Raw genomic sequence first — 18,685 nt, forward strand, 5'->3', positions numbered from 1 at the left:
CAAACCATCCTGGAGTCACGTCTACGGCCACAGAAACGCCTATCTGTTCCCCTTACGATAGAATCCCCTACCACTATTGCTCTCCCACTCTTTTTCCTCCCTTCCTGAGCAGCAGAAGCACCCCTGGTGCCAGGAAGTTGGCTGCTGCTGCCTTCCCCTGGTGAGTCATCCCCAGGCAGTATCCAAATTGGTATACCTGTTTGAAAGGGGGATGGCCACAGGGGTCCCCTGCACTACCTGCCTGCTTCTATTGCTCCGCCTGGTGGTCACCCATTTCCCTTCTGCCTGTGCAGCCCTACCCTGCGGCGTGACCAACTCATCAAACGTGTAATCCACGACCCTCTCAGCATCGTGACAGCCAAGATATACCCATACTGCTTGATTCCAAGCAGCTTTCTCCCCACAATTATTTTGTTACAAAACTTCTGCAACATTATTTGCCTCTGCCCCTTCTTTCCCCCACTACAGTTGAAACACTAATCTTTGCCTGTACCAATTCAAGGTTCAACTTTTCTAACTTGCTCTTAGCTGACCTCTTCACCTTCACTCTCCATAAATTACTACTCCAGGTGTCAACCTTGGCTCAGTGGTAGCACTCTCACATTTGAGTCAGAAGTTTGTGGGTTCAAGCCCCATGCCAGAGACTTGAGCCCAGTGCAGTACTGAGGGAGTGCTGCACTGTTGCAGGTGCCGCCTTTCAGATGAGATGTTAAACTGAAGCCCCATCTGCCCTCTCAGGTGGATATGAACGATCCCATGGCACTATTCAAAGAAGAGCAGCGGAGTTATGCTCGGTGTCCTGGCCAATATTTATTCCTCTATCAACATCACTAAAACAGATTATCTGATCATCATCTGATTGCTGTTTGTGGGACTTTGCTATGTGCAAATTGGCTGTCGTGTTTCCCTACATTACAACAGTGACTACATTTCAAAAGTATTTCATTGGCTGTTGTGCTTTGGGACGTCCTGAGGTTGTGAGGCGCTATATAAATGCAAGAATATCATTAATTCTTTACTCACACTGAGGGTTGCAGTCCGCATCTTCACCTGCACAAAAGTCTACATCCTGCATCACCCCTAGCCTCTCCAAACTCCATTGATTTCTCTTGCCCTAGCAAGTTGAATTGAAGATCCTCATACTAATTTTCAATTATCTTCATGCCTCACCGATCTTCTCCAGTCATGTGTTCTCTGTCACCCTTCGCTCTCTAACACCAAGTTATTCACTGTTCCCCACTCCACCATTACAGAGAAGTACACAGAAACCACAACATGAAAACAGGCCGTCAGTGTTGGTGTTTATCCTCCACACGAGCAGTAGTCCTAATTCCATGTGTCCACCCTTTTCCTATATCACTTCTCCCCCTTTCCTTCAATCACCCATCTAACCTATCCTTAATGGTCCCAGCAGGGGTCAGCACCAGCAGGAGAGTGAGAGAGAAAACTTGGGAGGTGGAAGGAGGGAGGCACTTCAGTTTCTATAAACAGCTACTCTTTCAGTCACTATAGCCCTGCCCACTGGAATTGTCTCCCCAGGCTCCTCCACATTTCCACCTCCTTGTCTGTAACCCTCAGATTTCCCTCTGTCCATTTGCGTGTTTCTCACCTATCTACCCTGCCCACTCCAAACTCACCTTGTTGAGATATTTCTCCTACTTCTTCTATTCCCTCCCCACTCAACTCCTGACCATTCAATTCCCCTTCATGGTCCCCATGCTCACTGATATCATTTGCTTAGGCACTGTTCCTCTTTGCTTCAAAACGGCCATCATCACCCTTCTCCTCAAAAATCCCACCCTCAATAAGTGGCCCCATCTCCAAGGTCGTGGCTCAGCTCCATTTTCATCTCTCCTGAAACTTCATGTGCAAATCCATCCTTTCTGGCTTTTTATTTTCACACAGCATCGAAACAGCTCTATCCAGTCATAGACGACAACCTTTGAACTATGACTCTGATGCACTATTCATCCTCATCCTACTCAATCTTTCTGCAGTGTTCAGTATATGGCTGACCATCCCATAATCCTCCAATGCCTCTCCTCCGTCATTCAGCTTCTTGGGATTACTCTTGCATAGTTCCATTTCTTCCTATCCGAACACATCTCTAGCAATGGCTTCTTCTTCCTTTCCCCACACCGTCACCTCTGTGGGTGATACCCCCAGGTATCTCCTTTTACCTCGCACCATCATCCCTTTTGCCATTTAATCTCTCCTGCCTTCCACCCTATCACAGACTTTCCCTTTTGTTCTTTCCTCCCCTCCACCTTTCCCTGCCTCTGTACTTTATAAAACCTGTTGCAGCTCTAACATTTTCCAGTTCTAACGAAAGGTCATGGACCTGAAACGTTAACCCTGTTTTTCTTCTCTCTCTCTCTACAGAGGCTGCCTGACCTGCTGAGTACTTCCAGCATTTTCTGTTTTTGTTTCTGATTTCCTTGCATTCTTTGGATTCCTCCTCTTCCTTCCTTCTGTGCAGGCGCAGGGTTCAGCTTTCACATGTAGGCAGGCGGACGACACACCCCTCTGCCTCCTCAGCACCTCTCTCAAACTCTTGACTTGAGTTTGGTCAGATGTGCGTGGCCCCTTTAAGAAGCGGCTGAGCGAGTGAACGAGCGAGCCACGTTCCAAGGCCGGTGCCAGTCAGTTAGTCGGACGGTTGGTCAGTGAGTGACTCGGGCGATGCCTTCTCCGCTCTCGCTGGCGGCCTCGGCGCTGCTGCTCCTAACCTGTGCGCCCGGCTGCCTGAGCTGGGACACGGCCGAGCTGGAGCTCTTCGACCTGGTGGAGGAAGTGCAGGAGAACTTTTACCGGTTCCTCGACGTGGAGCAGGTGAGAGGAGAGTGGGGGGAGGAGGAGGGACAGGCCTCCGACTGACTGGCCGGGGATTTGTTGTTTTATTTTTGGTTTGTTGTTGCGGTTATTGAAGCCGCTTCGGTGTACGATTTGTGGAGCTCGTCACTCGGGCTGAGTGATGGTGCGGAGCCCCAGGCTGCTGGGGCCTAGCCCGGAGCCGCTGCTCTCTGACTCGGGCCCTTTGAAGGTTTGAAAATTGGTGAGAAGGGGCCGCCGGCGTGTCCGCGCTGTCTCGGGTTTCAGCCGCCTTTCTGGTGTGTGAGGATTTGTAAAGCATCATGTAAGAGAAAAACTCTCCCTCTGTTTCTCCCCCCCCCCCCCACATATCTCATTTTATATTTAATTTAAGACCCATATCTGCTCAGAAATACAAACTATATTTTTTAAAAGTGACATTGATTTCAAAGAGCTGCCTGTGGTGCAGTGGGATTGTCCTTTGCTGCTTTGAATCTGCATTTCTCTTTAAGTGAGGGATAAATTCTCGTGAGTTAAGTGGCTGTTTTGCATTCTCGTTTCCATACCGACTGATTGGTTATACAGTCTTGTAAATCCTTGTTAGTGTATGAGGGCTGTTAATGTGTTACTTTAGAAGTATGTTTAAAAATTGAGTCCAAGGATAATCAAATTGCATACTGGAAATCATTTTTAAGACTTGCTGTAGTTACATTAAGCCTTTTTAGATTGATACAGGTACTTATTAGATTTGTTTTTAAATGCATTTTAATTTCTTTTTAATTCAGCCTTTCCCCCCCCCTCTACCTGATCATGCACCATTTCCTAATTGGAAAAGATTGAAGGCGACCTGTACCAGGGCCTTGGTTAATGCTGCTCTACTGAATTAGTAGGAAATGAACAGGAGCTTTGCAGGTGTTTTCCCCCACCCCTTAGTCACTGTGGCAAAGTGCCTGATTCTGTTTTGCAGCTTCCCACAATGGCAGGCTAGGATTTAAAGTTCATCCCATGGGGAGCCAAAGGCAACCATTTGTATCCTACTATTGGGACATGATCAGTGTTTTTAATTTTCTCTTGTATCATATTCACTCATTTTCTTTTTCCCCTTGTTGTCACCTTTTTTATATTTATAAATTTAACTGTCATCATGACATGATGCAATGTTATCTTTGTTTTTGGGCAATCAAAACACTGTTAAGAACACTAAAGGATACATTGTTACTCAAAAGCATAAAAGTTACTCTTAGTCTACCCCCCAGTCCCCTCCCTTTTTTAAGATTGTACTTTTGTGGCACTATGGTTTCCAGTGAGGGTCGAATGCCCCAAACTGTGGTCTTCTCTAATATTGCTGAATTTGAATTTAGAATGATAACTGCAGAGTTGATATAGATTTAATAGTGATGCAATTCTGTACTTGTTCTGTAAAGTAAGAAGCCAATGGTTTGAGTGTTTTGCAGTCTTAAAACAATCAAAAGGGTTCTGGTGTAATAAATTCTGAGAAACAATCATTGTTACAGCACGTGACACACTTCCACTTAGCTACCTGCTGTATTATTGCCATGTGATAAAGAAGCACAATTATAATGCCAGCTTTGTGTCATCTTCTGATCAGATGAAATGGAACTCTGTGCACGCATGTTAAACCCTTGCATAGTGCTATGCTTACTGTTAGCCGTTGGGAATAGTAGAATTAAAAATATAACCAACATTTGGCTGAGATCAGGAACTTGCTGTACAGGGATCTGTGGCCCTGAGTGCATGTTCTGCTCAAGACTCTGCTCGAATCCATGTGTCAGAGCCTAAAGAAACCTTATACACCACAATTAAAAGTGCATCACCCTAACCTCCTGCAGCTCCTCCTTTTACCTGGTAGGATTAGCACTGCTATACAGACTGGAAGGCCCCAAGTTTGATTTCTAGTCTGTGCTGATCTCAGTAGAGCAGGAGTTGGAATGTACAGTGCAGGGCAGTGACCTAGGCCCAGCCATCTTCAGCTGCTTCATCAATGACCTTCCCTCCAACATAAGGTCAGAAATGGGGATGTTCGCTGATGACTGCCCAGTGTTCAGCGCCACTCACAACTCCTCAAATAATGAAGCAGTCCATGCCTGCATGCAACAAGACCTGGACGGCGTTCAGGTTTGGGCTGATAAGTGGCAGGTAACACTCGCGCCACAGAAGTGCCAGGCAATGACTATCTCCAACAAGCGAGAGTCTAACCACCGCCCCTTGACATTCAATGGCATTACCATCACCGAATTCCCCACCAACAACATCCTGGGGGGGGGTCACCATTAACCAGAAACTTAACTGGACCATCCCACATAAATACTGTGGCAACAAGAGCAAGTCAGAGGCTAGGTATTCTGCGGCGAGTGTCTCACCGCCTGACTCCCCAAAGCCTTTCCACCATCTACAAAGCACAAGTAAGGAGTGTGATGGAATACTCTCCACTTGCCTGGATGAGTGCAGCTCCAACAACACTCAAGAAGCTTGACACCATCCAAGACAAAGCAACCCGCTTGATTGGCACCCCATCCACCACCTTAAACATTCACTCCCTCCACCGGCGTACTGTGGCTGCAGTGTGTACCATCTACAAGATGCACTCCAGCAACTCGCCAAGGCTTCTTCGGCAGCACTTCCCAAACCCGCGACATCATCTATCTCTAGAAGGACCAGGGCAGCAGGCGCATTGGAACACCACCACCTCCAAGTTCCCCTCTAAGTCGCACACCATCCTGACTTAGAAGTATATCGCCGATCCTTCATCGTCGCTGGGTCAAAATCCTGGAACTCCCTACCTAACACCTTCACCACATGGACTGCAGTGGTTCTAGAAGGCTGCTCACCACCACCTTCTCGAGGGCAATTAGGGATGGGCAATAAATGCTGACCTTGCCAGCGACGCCCACATCCCATAAAAATTATTTAGTTGACCTTGGTGTTCCCGGACTAGGGAGGTGAAAGTCACATGGGCTTCCCCCTCATGATTGCTCTTCAGAGACTTCTGCTAAAAGTGTGCTGTGTAGATATCAAGCGAGGACAGGATTGGACTCTATTGTGATGCTTTACACAGGAAAAATAGCTTGTCTACACTTGCTGTCTTGGTTCACGCATGAAGCTTGGGCGTGGTACTGGAGAGCTGCCAGCAGCCCAGTAAGTGCTGGTGCTGTCAGAAGAGAAAATTAGCAAAAAAGCTTTCTATTATACTATGGCTGAAGAAATGCCCTTGTGCTTCAGTGAGCAGTTTCCAGCTAGCTTATACAATGAAAGGAAATCCCCAAGTTCTTAATGCTGATATTCTTTGGGTCCTAGCGATCCTCATCTACAAAGGAATTAATTACCTTTTTATGTAGCTGCTCCTCTAACTTTTAAAACTGCTCTGCTGCTTCACTGAGAAATCTTTGCTCTGGAACAATTTATTGGTGAATTAATAAAGGTCTACTTTATGAAATACAAATCTTGTTTAGTAGCTTAACATTCTGCAACCTCTGCTTACTGGGGATTATACTGTGCTCCACTGAACTTCTCTGTCGTGGGCCAATATCTCAATGAAAGTCCTTTTTTATAATGAGAAGCATTTAAAGTTTATCTTCCCTCGACCTGAAAACAATATAGTGAAGCTCCCTTTGTGTCATGACATGGTAAATAAGCTTTATTATATTATCCTGTGCTTGTAAAATGCTTCAAATTTGCACCATCCTAGAACGTATAATTGTGTAATTTAATAAAGTTACCCAGGAGTAGTTCTATCTTCTGTGATAAACTTTAACAACTTTCTTGTGTGTAGAGTAAACATGTTTTAGTTGTGTTAGGGTGTAAATTTGAGTACTGTGCATTGAGGTGGTATCAGGTGGTCTAATGTTTACTAATACTTAAAAGTGCATAAGTGAAATGCTTATAAATTGACTTGGGGCACTAAAGTGTTATTCCTTCTAGAGCAAAGTTACTAGTTAGAATAAAATTGCCAGTCTCTCAAATGAAGAGGCCACCCATACAGCAATCCTAGGGATTGAGAGGAAATTATCTTTTAGATCCACAGGGTTCAACAGCTCTGCTGCAGAAGTTTCCAGAACAGCTGCAGGTTTCTGCCAACAGTTGATTTAACTCAATATACTTGACACTAATGTTTTCTTCCAGTTGTTAGAATGGGAACTTTGGGGAGTTTTTATTCGCCTCGTGTTAGCAGTGATGCATTATGTCTAGGGGCCATGAATATAAGATGGTCACTAATAGGGTTGCAAAATTCTGGGAATTTTTAAGAGGAAACTTTCCATGGGAATTTAGGGAATTTATGGGAATTTTGAGTTTTTTGCACACTGATGGTTTTTGTTTCTGACCCTTATATTTTTGTCGTCAAAATAGACATACTGTTCCATACAAATAAAAATGGGCTTTCAAAACTTTATTTAGGTTATAATTTTGAACTTTATTGAACCCCCACAAAAAAGACCCAGCTAAAATAAAATAAAAAGAGCATCCACTTATTTAGCCTGTAATTTGTCCTTATTTTGTCCCTTTTGAGTCTTCTACTCATGAGTCTTCTGAGTCTTCTACTCCTCATTGCTCCTCCTGATTCTCTGACTCTGGCTCTGACGTGTCCATTTCCTCGTCTGTGTAGCTGTGTGGTGGACACTTCTGTATCTGGCTCAATAAGTTGTAGGTTCGCCCAGATAGCCACCAGTTTCTCCACTCTCTTGTTAGTCAGCCTGTTGCGCACCTTTGTATGCGTATTCCCAAAAAGTGACCAGTTTCGTTCAGAGGCCGCTGATGAAGGTGGGATTTGGAGTATCACCGATGCAATAGGTGACAGGGCCTCAGATGCACAAAGTCCCTTCCACCAGGTATGTGCACTGATATGCTTGCATGATTCCCATATCCCACCCCCATTCCAAAGACCTTGCTTGGTAGAGAACTTTGCCAGACTTCCCAGAACTTTGCCCACATCCAGATTGAGATGGTGTGAGAGGGTAGAAATCACACTAAGCGCTGTTGATCTGTTCTCCAGAAAGTATTGGTCTCCCAACACGCTTTGGGTCCAGCATGTATGCTGCAGCATGAATCGGCTTGACACAAAATTCTTGACGCGTCTGTATGAATTGAACAATTGCCTTCTCCTCTGCTTTGAGCAGCAGGGATGTGGGTAGGACAATGCTGATTTTGTTCTTTTAAATCAGTAAAAAGCTTGAGAACATCTGACAAGACAGCGTCACCTCCTTCAATCTGAGCAATTGCAGATGCTACTGGTGAGAGTAGTTTAAGGCTGCTAACCACTCTCTCCCAAAACACATCATCCAGCAGTATTTTCTTGATGGTGGTTTCCATATCCCCAGACTGGGATATTGCCATTTCTTGCAGCGACTCCTTACCCTCCAGAAGGCTGTTGTACATTACGACAACACCACCCCATCTAGTGTTGTTGGGCAGCTTCAGTGTGGTGTTCTTGTTCTTTGTCATTTGCTTGGAGTTGTAGGTTGCTGCAACTACCTGTTTTCCCCTGACATACTTAACAACTTGCTTGGCTCTCTTGTACAGTGCTTCCATGGTTCTCAAACCCATGATGTCCTTGAGGAGCAGGTTAAGCCCATGAGCTGCGCACCCAATAGACATAATATGAGGGTAGGCCTCCTCCACTTGAGCCCAAGCAGCCTTCATATTCGCAGCATTGTCAGTAACTACTGCAAAGACCTTTTTGTGATCCAAGATCGTTGATGACCGCTTTCAGCTCATCAGCAATGTATGTGTCTGTTGTCCTTCGTGTCTGTGCTCTTGAAGAACACTGGGAGAGGAGTGGAGACGATGTAGTTTATGATGCCCTCCCCTCGTACATTTGACCACCCATCTGAGATAACTGCAACACAGTCTGCCATCGCTATCGTTTCTTTGAGCTTTCCTTGGACTCTGTTATACTCAGCCTCCAGCAAATAAGTAGACAAAGCATGTCTGGTGGGAGGACAGTATGCAGGGCGAATAACATTGAAAAATCTCTTCCAGTACACATTGGCTGTGAGCATGAGGGGTGAGCCTGTTGCATATACAGCTCGAGCAAGGCACTCATCTGCATTCTTCTGGCTATGGTTATCCATTGTATCAAAGAACCTTCCAAGTGGGCCAGGAGTTGCTGATGATAAGGAGCCTGATGCTGAATGAGAACCATCAACTTCTTGAATGGAAGCAGAGGAACTCTGGGCTGACTGCTGTGAGCTTTGAGTGAAGTTGTTGCATTTGGATAAATGCTGCTGCATCTTTGTGGCATTCTTTACATGTGCAAACACTGTAGAAAGCCATATGTACACAGTCTTTCCATCTTTAATGCCTGGGGTAAAATGCTTCCACACATCCGACGGTAAACGTGGCATTGTTCTATGCAGAGAAATAAAGGGCATTCATCTCTGTCGAACTGCGGTCGATCAGCACGATTGCAACAGGGTGAGTACATTTTTGCTGATGCTCCATGTGATGGAAGCATGACCTGTACACACACGACACTACATCACCAATAGTGTATTATTTTGTATATTTTAAATTGAAGGACAACAGAGTTCAACAAGTAACTGGTTTATTTGGTATAAGTCTGATTTACTTACTGCATCATCACAACATCAGCAGAAAACAAAATGACTTCCCTCAGGACCCCTAACCTGGATCTTAAAAAAAAACTATAGCAGTCTTACAGATGCCTGCAGGCCAATCACAATTCGATATGCAAATATTACAAATAGAGGGAGCTAATCGCACATCCACTCATCCAACCAATCAGGACACATTTGTTCAGTCACACACAAAACTTGTAATTATTAAAACAAGCCAAGTAAGAAGATAAACATATATTGATTAAGAAATTCCTTAATAATTAAGATTCCATCTCTCTTAATTTTAAGAGAGGACCTGTGGGGAAAGAAATACAAAAAAAACAATATTATGCTAGGATGTGCTTTTTTGGGCAAAATTCCCAAGCTAAACTTCCCGTGGAAAATTTCCAGAAATTTACCGGAAACTTTCCACCCCTTTGCAACCCTAGTCACTAATAAATCCAATAAGGAATTCAAGAGAAACTTCTTTACTTAGAGTAATGAGGAATATGGAACTCGCTACCACCTGATTAGCGAGTCCAGGAACATGGAGGTCAACTGTACTTTCCAACTCCTGCTGTTGAGATCAGCACAGACCAGAAATCAAACCTGGGACCTTCTGGTCTGTACAGCAGTGCTAATACGACCAAATAAAAAGAGGAGCTACAGGAGGTTAGGGTGATGCACTTTTAATTGTGGTGTATAAAGTTAGGAGTGGGTGAGGTGAATAGTATAGATGCATTTAAGGGGAAGCTAGACATGTAAATGTGGGAGGAAGAAATAGAAAGATATGTTAATAGAGGTGAGATGAAGGTGGGAGGAGGCTTGTGTGGAGCATAAACACCGGCATAGTCCTGTTGGGCCAAATGGCCTGTTTCTGTGCAGTAAAATTCAATGGCCCAGATTTTGCCGTGGGTAATGACGGCGAACTGTCAGCGTTCGTTGCCATTACACCTCTGAAACTGACCCCAACTTCAGGATTTAACGCATGTGCATCGAAATGCTAAAGTTGTAGTCAGTCATTCACTGCTCTGACACTGGCTGCACTGTGGAAACCACCCCCCCCCCCCCCCCCCATAGCTGGCAATCAGTGAAACTGATGATAAACTCGGGCTTTTCCGCGTGAATATTGCTGTTAAATACCCTATTAAATGTTAAGCCTCGTTGGAATAGGTGTAACTGGTTTTAACAGCATATTGACGGCTAAACAACCGTTATGGCCCTGAAAAACTAATTTTTATATTTGTGGAGTGTCAAATTTCTCCATTATGATAAATTAAAATATTTTAATAACTTTAAAAAAAAAAAAAAATTGAAGCTTGTGCATGATATTTCAGCTTCTACCTTCTCCTCCTCTTGTGAGAAGCCCCAATCTTTTATTTAGTTCTCTAACTTTTTTAAAAGTCCTGGTTTGTTGTCTGAGAATTCTTCAACATGACTGGCTGTTTAGACAGCTTGTTGATGTCACTGCAGCTCTTCACTGGGGATCCCCATTACAGATCCCTACAATGAATTGTACGTCGAGAAAGGCAAACTTCTCGCCACAGAAATCGCAACTTTCTTCGGGGCCAGCGGCGAGCCTATGTCTTATGGAGGATTTTTTTTAAACTTTGTTTTGGCACAGTTTGCCTCAGTGTACTCGGGTAGAGAGGTGCTCTTGTGAAAAATGCACTAATGTGAGCATCAAGGATGCTTGGCTGTTATTCCCCTGTGGTTGAATAACCCACTGACACTCAGTCTAGCTGTACAGATGAAGAGTGATACTTTGAATGAAGTATTGGAGGGCTGTCGGCTATCGTGGAATAGGGTTGCCAACTCTACTATATTCAAGGAGCTTTCATCACCTAAACTCCCACCTCCAACCGCCCCAACCCATGCCATTGGCCCCCTGACACTTCATTCCACATGGCAACTGATCAGTGGCAGCTACAATGCCCAAAATCCTTTCTGCTCCAGAAACTGCTCTGTGCATTGCATGATTTTACTAGAGCGCGCATGCACCAGGGCCACATTACATCCTGGGTGTGTTGCGACCTTGCTGTTCTTGTATGCCTGGCTGCAGTGAAATGGGAGAATAAAATTCCCTTCTGATTTTTCTCTCAGGTTTGCTTGCAGGAGTGTCCAGGAGACTTGAGGACAATCTGGGAGGGCTGACAACCCAACCATGGAAACCAATCCTACCATGATTTTGCTACAAGAGCTAAAAGGAGGATAGCGAATAAACAAAGAAAATTCCGTTTCTAAGTTCACCGATGGAGGGAGGGGTACATTAGTTGTAGTTAGGTACTCCTCTCCTAAATCATTTTTGATCATCTTTCCCATGCTTTGTAATTACTGTACTTGTGTAGATGGTGTAAAACAGTTTCTATTTGCCAGATAACTTGTATTAATTCCATGCTCGCAAAGCTTGAAGTATTTGAGCATCTAGTAGAGTTTTTTAAATTGAAAATTCAGCCAGCGTTGACTTGTCAAACAGATTATTCAGCTTTAATGTTTTGTACTGCGAGGTTTGTCTCCGTGCCATAATTAAAAAGCTCCATTATGTTAAGGAGAACAAGTTGTCTATTTAAAAAAAAAAAAAAAGATCTGTTTATTAAAAAAAAAAGTTGTCATATGTTGTAATAGGGTTATTATACAGATTAGGAGAGAAGTAAAAAAAAAACAATTAGGGAGGCAAAGAGGAACTATGAAATTAAAGTATCAAGGAACATAAAACAAAATAGCAAAATATTTTATAGGTACAATCAATAAAAAAAAGGAAGGAAGGTAGGGATGGGAATAGGGCCATTAAGGGATAGTCAGGATAACCCCATAGGTAACGATAGAGATGGCAGAAATATTAAATAATTATTTTGCTTCAGTATTTACCAGGGAGATAGAACAGGTGGACATGACATTGGATGATGAGATTAGTAATGAGATAAGTGCATTTAAAATAAAAGGGATATGTTAAATAAATTAATCAAACTCAGAGGATAAAACCCCTGGTCCGGATGGATTGTATCCATGCATTTTAAAAGAATCTAGGGAAGAGATAGCAAAGGCATTACTATGCATATTTAATAATTTGTTAGAAAAAGGTGTAGTGCCAGGGGACTGGCGGATAGCTAACGTAATACTGATATTTAAGAAGGGGGATAGAACATTTCCAGGTAATTATAGATCAGTCAGCTTAACACCGGTGGTAGGAAAAATAATGGAATCCCTACTAAAGGAGAAAACAGAAGAACATCTAGAAACCAAAAATATAATAATGGATAGTCAACATGGATTTCAAAAGGGAAAGTCTTGCTTGACCAACCTTAATGAATTTTTTGAAGAGGTAACAGAGTCGACATTGGTAATGCAGTAGATGCAATTTATCTGGATTTTCAAAAGGCCTTCAATAAGGTACCCCATAATAGACTGATTAACAAGGTCAGGGAATGCGGAGTCGGGGGACAATATACACTTAATGGCACAGTTTTAAAGAGTGTGTAGGGACAGAGGGACCTGGGATTTAATGTGCATAGGTCCCTGAAGGTGGCAGGACATATTGAGAGAGTGGTTAGCAAAGCATATGGGATCTTGGGCTTCATAAATAGAGGTATTGAGTACAAAAGTAGAGAAGTCATACTGAACATTTACAAAGCGCTGGTTTGACCACAACTGGAGTATTGCGTTCAGTTCTGGTCACCACACTTTAGGAAAGATGTAAAGGCCCTTGAGAGGGTGCAGAGGAGATTTACCAGAATGGTTCTGGGGATGGGGGATCTTCGCTACAAGGACAGGTTGGAGAAGCTGGATTTGTTTTCATTGGAAAAAAGGAGGTTGAAGGGTAATTTGATAGAGGTGTACAAGATTATGACTGGTTTGGATAGGCTAGATGGGGAAAGGCTGTTCCCACTAGTTGATGGTACAAGGACTAGGGGACACAGATTTAAGGTTTTGGGTAAGACATACAGGGGGATGTGAAGATAAAACGTTTTTACACAGCGAGTGGTGAGGACCTGGAACACTCTGCTGACGGAAGTGGTGGAGGCGGAGACGCTCAATGTTTTCAAGGGGAGACTGGATAGGCACTTGAGGGAAATAAACTTGCAGGGCTATGGGGATAGAACGGGGGAATGAGACTGACTGGATTGCTCTACAGAGAGCCGGCAAGGATTCGATGGGCCGAATGGCCTGCTTCTGTGCCATTATGACTCTATGATAAGGAAACATAGAAAAATAGGAGCAGGAGTAGGCCCTTTGAGCCTGCTCCGCCATTCAATATGATCATGGCGTGGAGATGCCGGTGTTGGACTGGGGTGGACAAATGTAAGAAGTCACACAACGCCAGGTTATAGTCCAACAGTTTTATTTGAAATCACAAGCTTTCGGAGCGCTGCTCCTTCGTCAGGTGAAGTGGAGAGATGCCTCTAGACACAGATTATATAGTCAGAGAATAATGCCAGATGATTACAGGTAATCTTTCTAACTGCCATTTATCACACCTTGGCAGAGAGATAATCACAGCAATCAAAGGTGTGAATGGTGTCCAAACAGGTCAGTCAGGAAAACATTACATCAAAGAACAATGAGGTGGGAGCACAAGGGGTCAAATGTTGCAGATGCTGGGGTCTGTATGAAAAACAAAAAACAGACAAAAAACATTTTCTTTGCTGGAAATCACAGCAGGTCCGGCCGCATCTGTGTGGAGAGAACAAGCCAATGACGACTCGAGTCTGGATGACCCTACGTCAGGTGGGGTTACATGTAGTGTGATATGAACCAAAGATCCCGGTTGAGGCCGCCCTCATGAGTGCGGAACTTGGCTATCAGTTTCTGCTCTACGATTTTGCGTTGTCGTGTGTCTCGAAGGCCGCCTTGGAGAATGCTTACCCGAAGATCGGAGGCTGAATGTCCATGACTGCTGAAGTGTTCCCCGACTGGGAGGGAACACTCCTGCCTGCCGATTGTTGCACCGTGTCCGTTCATCCGTTGTCGCAGTGTCTGCATGGTCTCGCCGATGTACCATGCTCCGGGGCATCCTTTCCTGCAACGTATGAGGTAGACATGCAGATCATCAACACAGATACCATCATCTCATGTGAGGACACCACCCACCAGGTACATGGTACATACTCGTGACTCGGCCAACGTTGTCTACCTCCTACGTTGCAGGAAAGGATGCCCCGGAGCATGGTACATCGGCGAGACCATGCAGACACTGCGACAACGGATGAGCGGACACCGTGCAACAAAAATTGCCAGGCAGGAGTGTTCCCTTCCAGTCGGGGAACACTTCAGCAGTCAAGGACATTCAGCCTCCGATCTTCGCGTAAGCATTCTCCAAGGCGGCCTTCGAGACACACGACAACGTAAAATCGTAGAGCAGAAACTGATAGCCAAGTTCCGCACTCATGAGGGCGGCCTCAACCGGGATCTTGGGTTCATGTCACGCTACATGTAACCCCACCTGACGTAGGGTCATCCAGACTCAAGTCGTCATTGGCTTGTTCTCTCTACACAGATGCGGCTGGACCTGCTGTGATTTCCAGCAAAGAAAATGTTTTTTGTTTATCATACAGACCCCAGCATCTGCAACATTTTACCCCTTGCGATCCCACCTCATTGTTCTTTGATGTAATGTTTTCCTGACTGACCTGTTTGGACACCATTCACACCTTTGATTGCTGTGATTATCTCTCTGCCAAGGTGTGATAAATGGCAGTTAGAAAGATTACCTGTAATTATCTGGCATTATTCTCTGACTATATAATCTGTGTCTATAGGCATCTCTCCACTTCACCTGACGAAGGAGCAGTGCTCCGAAAGCTTGTGATTTCAAATAAAACTGTTGGACTATAACCTGGTGTTGTGTGACTTCTTACAATATGATCATGGCTGATCCTCTATTTCAATACCATATTCCTGCTCTCCCCCCATACCGCTTGATGCCTTTTGTGTCTAGAAATCTATCTATCTCCTCAAATATATTCAGTGACTTGGCCTCCACAGCCTTCTGTGGTAGAGAATTCCACAGGTTCACCACCCTCCGAGTGAAGAAATTTCTCATCTCAGTCTTCAATGTCCTAAATAAGTAGCAGAATGGATTGCTGGTTGGCTTCAGGAGAGAAAGCAGAGAGTAGGAATAAAGGGTAGCTATTCACAGTGGCAGAAGGTGGGTAGTGGTGTTCCACAAAGATCAGTGCTGGGACCAGTGTTGTTCACAATTTACATTAATGATTTAGACTTGGGAATCAAAAACACAATTTCTAAATTTGCGGATGACCCTAAATTGGGGGGGATAGTCAATACTGAGGAGGACTGCAACAAGTTACAGGAGGGCGTTAATAAACTTGCAGAATGGGTATATAATTGGCAAATGAAGTTCAACACTGATAAATGTGAGGTATTACATTTTGGTAGGAAGAATAGGGAGGTCACTTATCACTTGGAGGGTGCAAGTCTAGGTGGGGTAGAGGAATAAAGGAATCTCGGAGTACAAATACACATCACTAAAGGTTGCACCACACGTTAGCAAGGCCATAAAAAAAGCAAACCAAGCACTAGGGTTTATTTCTAGAGGGATAGAATTGTAAAGTAGGGAAGTTATGCTAAACCTGTATCGAACCTTGGTTAGACCACAGAGTACTGTGTACAGTTCTGGCTGCCATATTATAAAAAGGATGTAGAGGCACTGGAGAGGGTGCAGAGAAGATTTACAAGGATGATACCAGAAATGCGAGGGTATGCATATCAGGAAATGATGAACAGGCTGGGTCTCTTTTCTCTTGGAAAAAGTCGGCTGAGGGGGTGACCTAATAGAGGTCTTCAAAATTATGAAAAATATTGATAGAGTGGATACAGAGAGAATGTTTCCACTTGTGGGGAAGAGCATAACTAGAGGCTATCAAAATACGGTAGTCACCAAGAAATCCAGCAGGGAATTAAGAAGAAACTTCTTTACCCAAAGAGTGGTGAGAATGTGGAACTCGCTACCACAGGGAGTGGTTGAAGCGAATAGTATAGATGCATTTAAGGGGAGGCTAGGCAAGCATATGAGGGAGAAGGGAATACAGGGTTATGCTGATAGATTTAGATGAGGAAAGACTGGAGGAGGCTCGTGTGGAGCATAAATGCTGGCATAGACTGGTTGGGCAGAATGGCCTGTTTCTGTGCTGTATATCCTATGTACAGTATATCCACTAGTGTGAAATAATATGTTCAAATTTTAATATAAAACAGTTCAGTGCCTGTTCTGTGCTGAGTTTGATGACTTCCTTCAGTGCTGGTCAAGACTCTGCACTTGACATCGGTGTCCTTGGATTAAGGGGAAAAATTAGCTAGTTTTCTTTCCTGATCGCTATCCAGTGACCCCTGCTGGAAAGTATGTGTGCATGTACATCAGGTGAAGGGAGCATTGGGCTCATCTGTGATTTACAGTTTTGGGTCTACAAGTCACATTTAAGACCGATTTAACCACATAAATGTGGAAACCAGCTAATGGATGCTGGACTTGCAGAATCCAATTTAAAAGAGCAATATTAAAGCAGCTATATTTCCAACAAGTTATGGAGCTAGAAAACAATCCACACCAAAAGAAAATTCAGTACAGTAATTGAAGTACCTTTGTTGCCATGATTGGGGGCATTGTACAAAAGTCATCGCATCTCCACAGTAGACTAAATTGTTCAAATTAGATACTGTAGAATAACAAACTGCCACTAAGGCTTGTGTACCCACACTTGGGTTTTTATTTTGGTTTACATGGCTGGGCAGATGGTTGTTGGGAATCTTGCCATTTGCAGTAGATAAATATACCCTGCACTCTTCTTTATGGGTTTCTGTTTCATCCCTATCTTTTTTGGTGACTGACCATTTTTCACTTTTTTTATAATATGGTTCAGTCCCTGTGGCTCCTTGCTCACCCTGACATAATTTGCAAGCAACAATATGATTAAACCCTCATTTTGCAAGCAAGCTTTATGCTAATAAGGGCCCACAAAATATCCCAATGTTTGGGCAGAAGTAATGAGAGGAATAAAGAGATTGTACTCTGTAGTGTATGTACTTTGCAGAAGGAACTATATTCTGCAGCCCCTGTATACTGCAGTACCAGTAGTGACCACCCCTGTATATAAGCCTGTGTCGTAACTTTACATAGTAGTTCCAGTTTTGTCTCCACTCAGTAAACACCTGTTGTAACCTACTCCTGCAGTCCGTGTCTCAATTACACACGGACGACGAGCAGATCCGAACTTACCTACAGTTCTGCACCACATCATGGGGATCCATCCCTGAAGCGAAGTTGTTGGAGGTCGAGGCCAGAACGAAGAAAGAAAAAAAAAAACAAACAGAAGAAACGGGCGTCGACCGTGGACAACCGCCTCTGATTCATCGGAGTTGAAGATTTGCAGGAGAGGCTGTCGAGAGCGGGGCTTGGTTATCCTGTCTATGGTGTTCCAGCTAATCGGGCTGGTAGCAGGTAGTACACTGATCCTTCCTGGGCTGCGGCGGGCTAGAGCTCGATCGGGTGGCTTTTCAACGGGGCCGAGCAGCGTTGTCGGGAAGAAGAGAGAGAGAGTGGAGCACACAGGGCGCGGCCGGTGCTACGAAGCCGGGCAGCGTACAGACGACGGGAAAATAAAAGAAACTAGAAGCGCAGGAAGCCGTGAGGAGCTGCAGTTTGCCGCGGGGGGGGGGGGGTGCGCGAAGACCATAGGGCGTCGCCATCAAGGCATAAAAACGCCAGCAACAGCGCTAGCAGCAGCGGAGAAGACAGAGCGCGGGAGGTGCCATTTTGTTCAATCGGGGAAGAAGGCAAAGTGCGGGAGGTGCCATCTTAGATTTCCAAGATGCTGAAGACTGGCAATATCACTGCCTTTGATAATGCAATAGAAGACTGGACCACGTATGTGGAAAGAGTTGAAGTATATTGCAAGGCAAATGAAGTAGCCGATGAGAAAAAGGCATCGGTACTACTAAACTTAATGGGCGCAAGAACGTACGGCCTATTGCGGAACCTGATCACTCCAGCCAAACCGATGGCGCAAAGTTTTAACGAAATTGTTGATATCCTACAGGAACACCTAAATCCTACACTGCTGCTGATAGCAGAAAGATTTAAATTCCACAAGAGAAATCAGCATAAAGATGAGCGCAATGCTGATTACCTTACGGAACTACGCAAGCTATCAAAGCACTGCCAGTTCGGAGCAGGACTGGCAGATACCCTACGGGACAAATTTGTCTGTGGACTCCTGAGTGAAGGAACCCAGAAGAGGTTACTCTCAGAGAAAGAGCTGACGCTAGATAAGGCTTTCAGCGTGGCAGTA

The 18,685-nt window shown here is 44.4% G+C and overlaps 1 protein-coding gene and 1 long non-coding RNA gene across 2 annotated transcripts in view; both read left to right on the plus strand.

The window, feature by feature from the left end:
* Positions 1–2,346: 2,346 nt before the first annotated feature.
* LOC147117113 (dnaJ homolog subfamily C member 1-like) overlaps positions 2,347–18,685 on the plus strand; it is an 81,049-nt gene continuing 64,710 nt past the window's right edge. The window contains exon 1 of the mRNA XM_085987808.1: positions 2,347–2,832. Within this exon, the coding sequence (XP_085843934.1) occupies positions 2,683–2,832 (150 nt within the window). The 5' untranslated portion in view covers positions 2,347–2,682. The remainder of the gene's footprint in view (positions 2,833–18,685) is intronic.
* LOC147117114 (uncharacterized) lies at positions 2,852–11,931 on the plus strand. The gene is made up of 2 exons (XR_015078376.1): positions 2,852–3,136; positions 11,487–11,931. It is a non-coding gene; the product is annotated as an uncharacterized LOC147117114 (long non-coding RNA).

Source organism: Somniosus microcephalus, chromosome 5 (genome assembly GCF_052327205.1).
Source record: "Somniosus microcephalus isolate GS21.2 chromosome 5, FLI_Smic_1.0, whole genome shotgun sequence".
Classification (NCBI taxonomy): domain Eukaryota; kingdom Metazoa; phylum Chordata; class Chondrichthyes; order Squaliformes; family Somniosidae; genus Somniosus; species Somniosus microcephalus.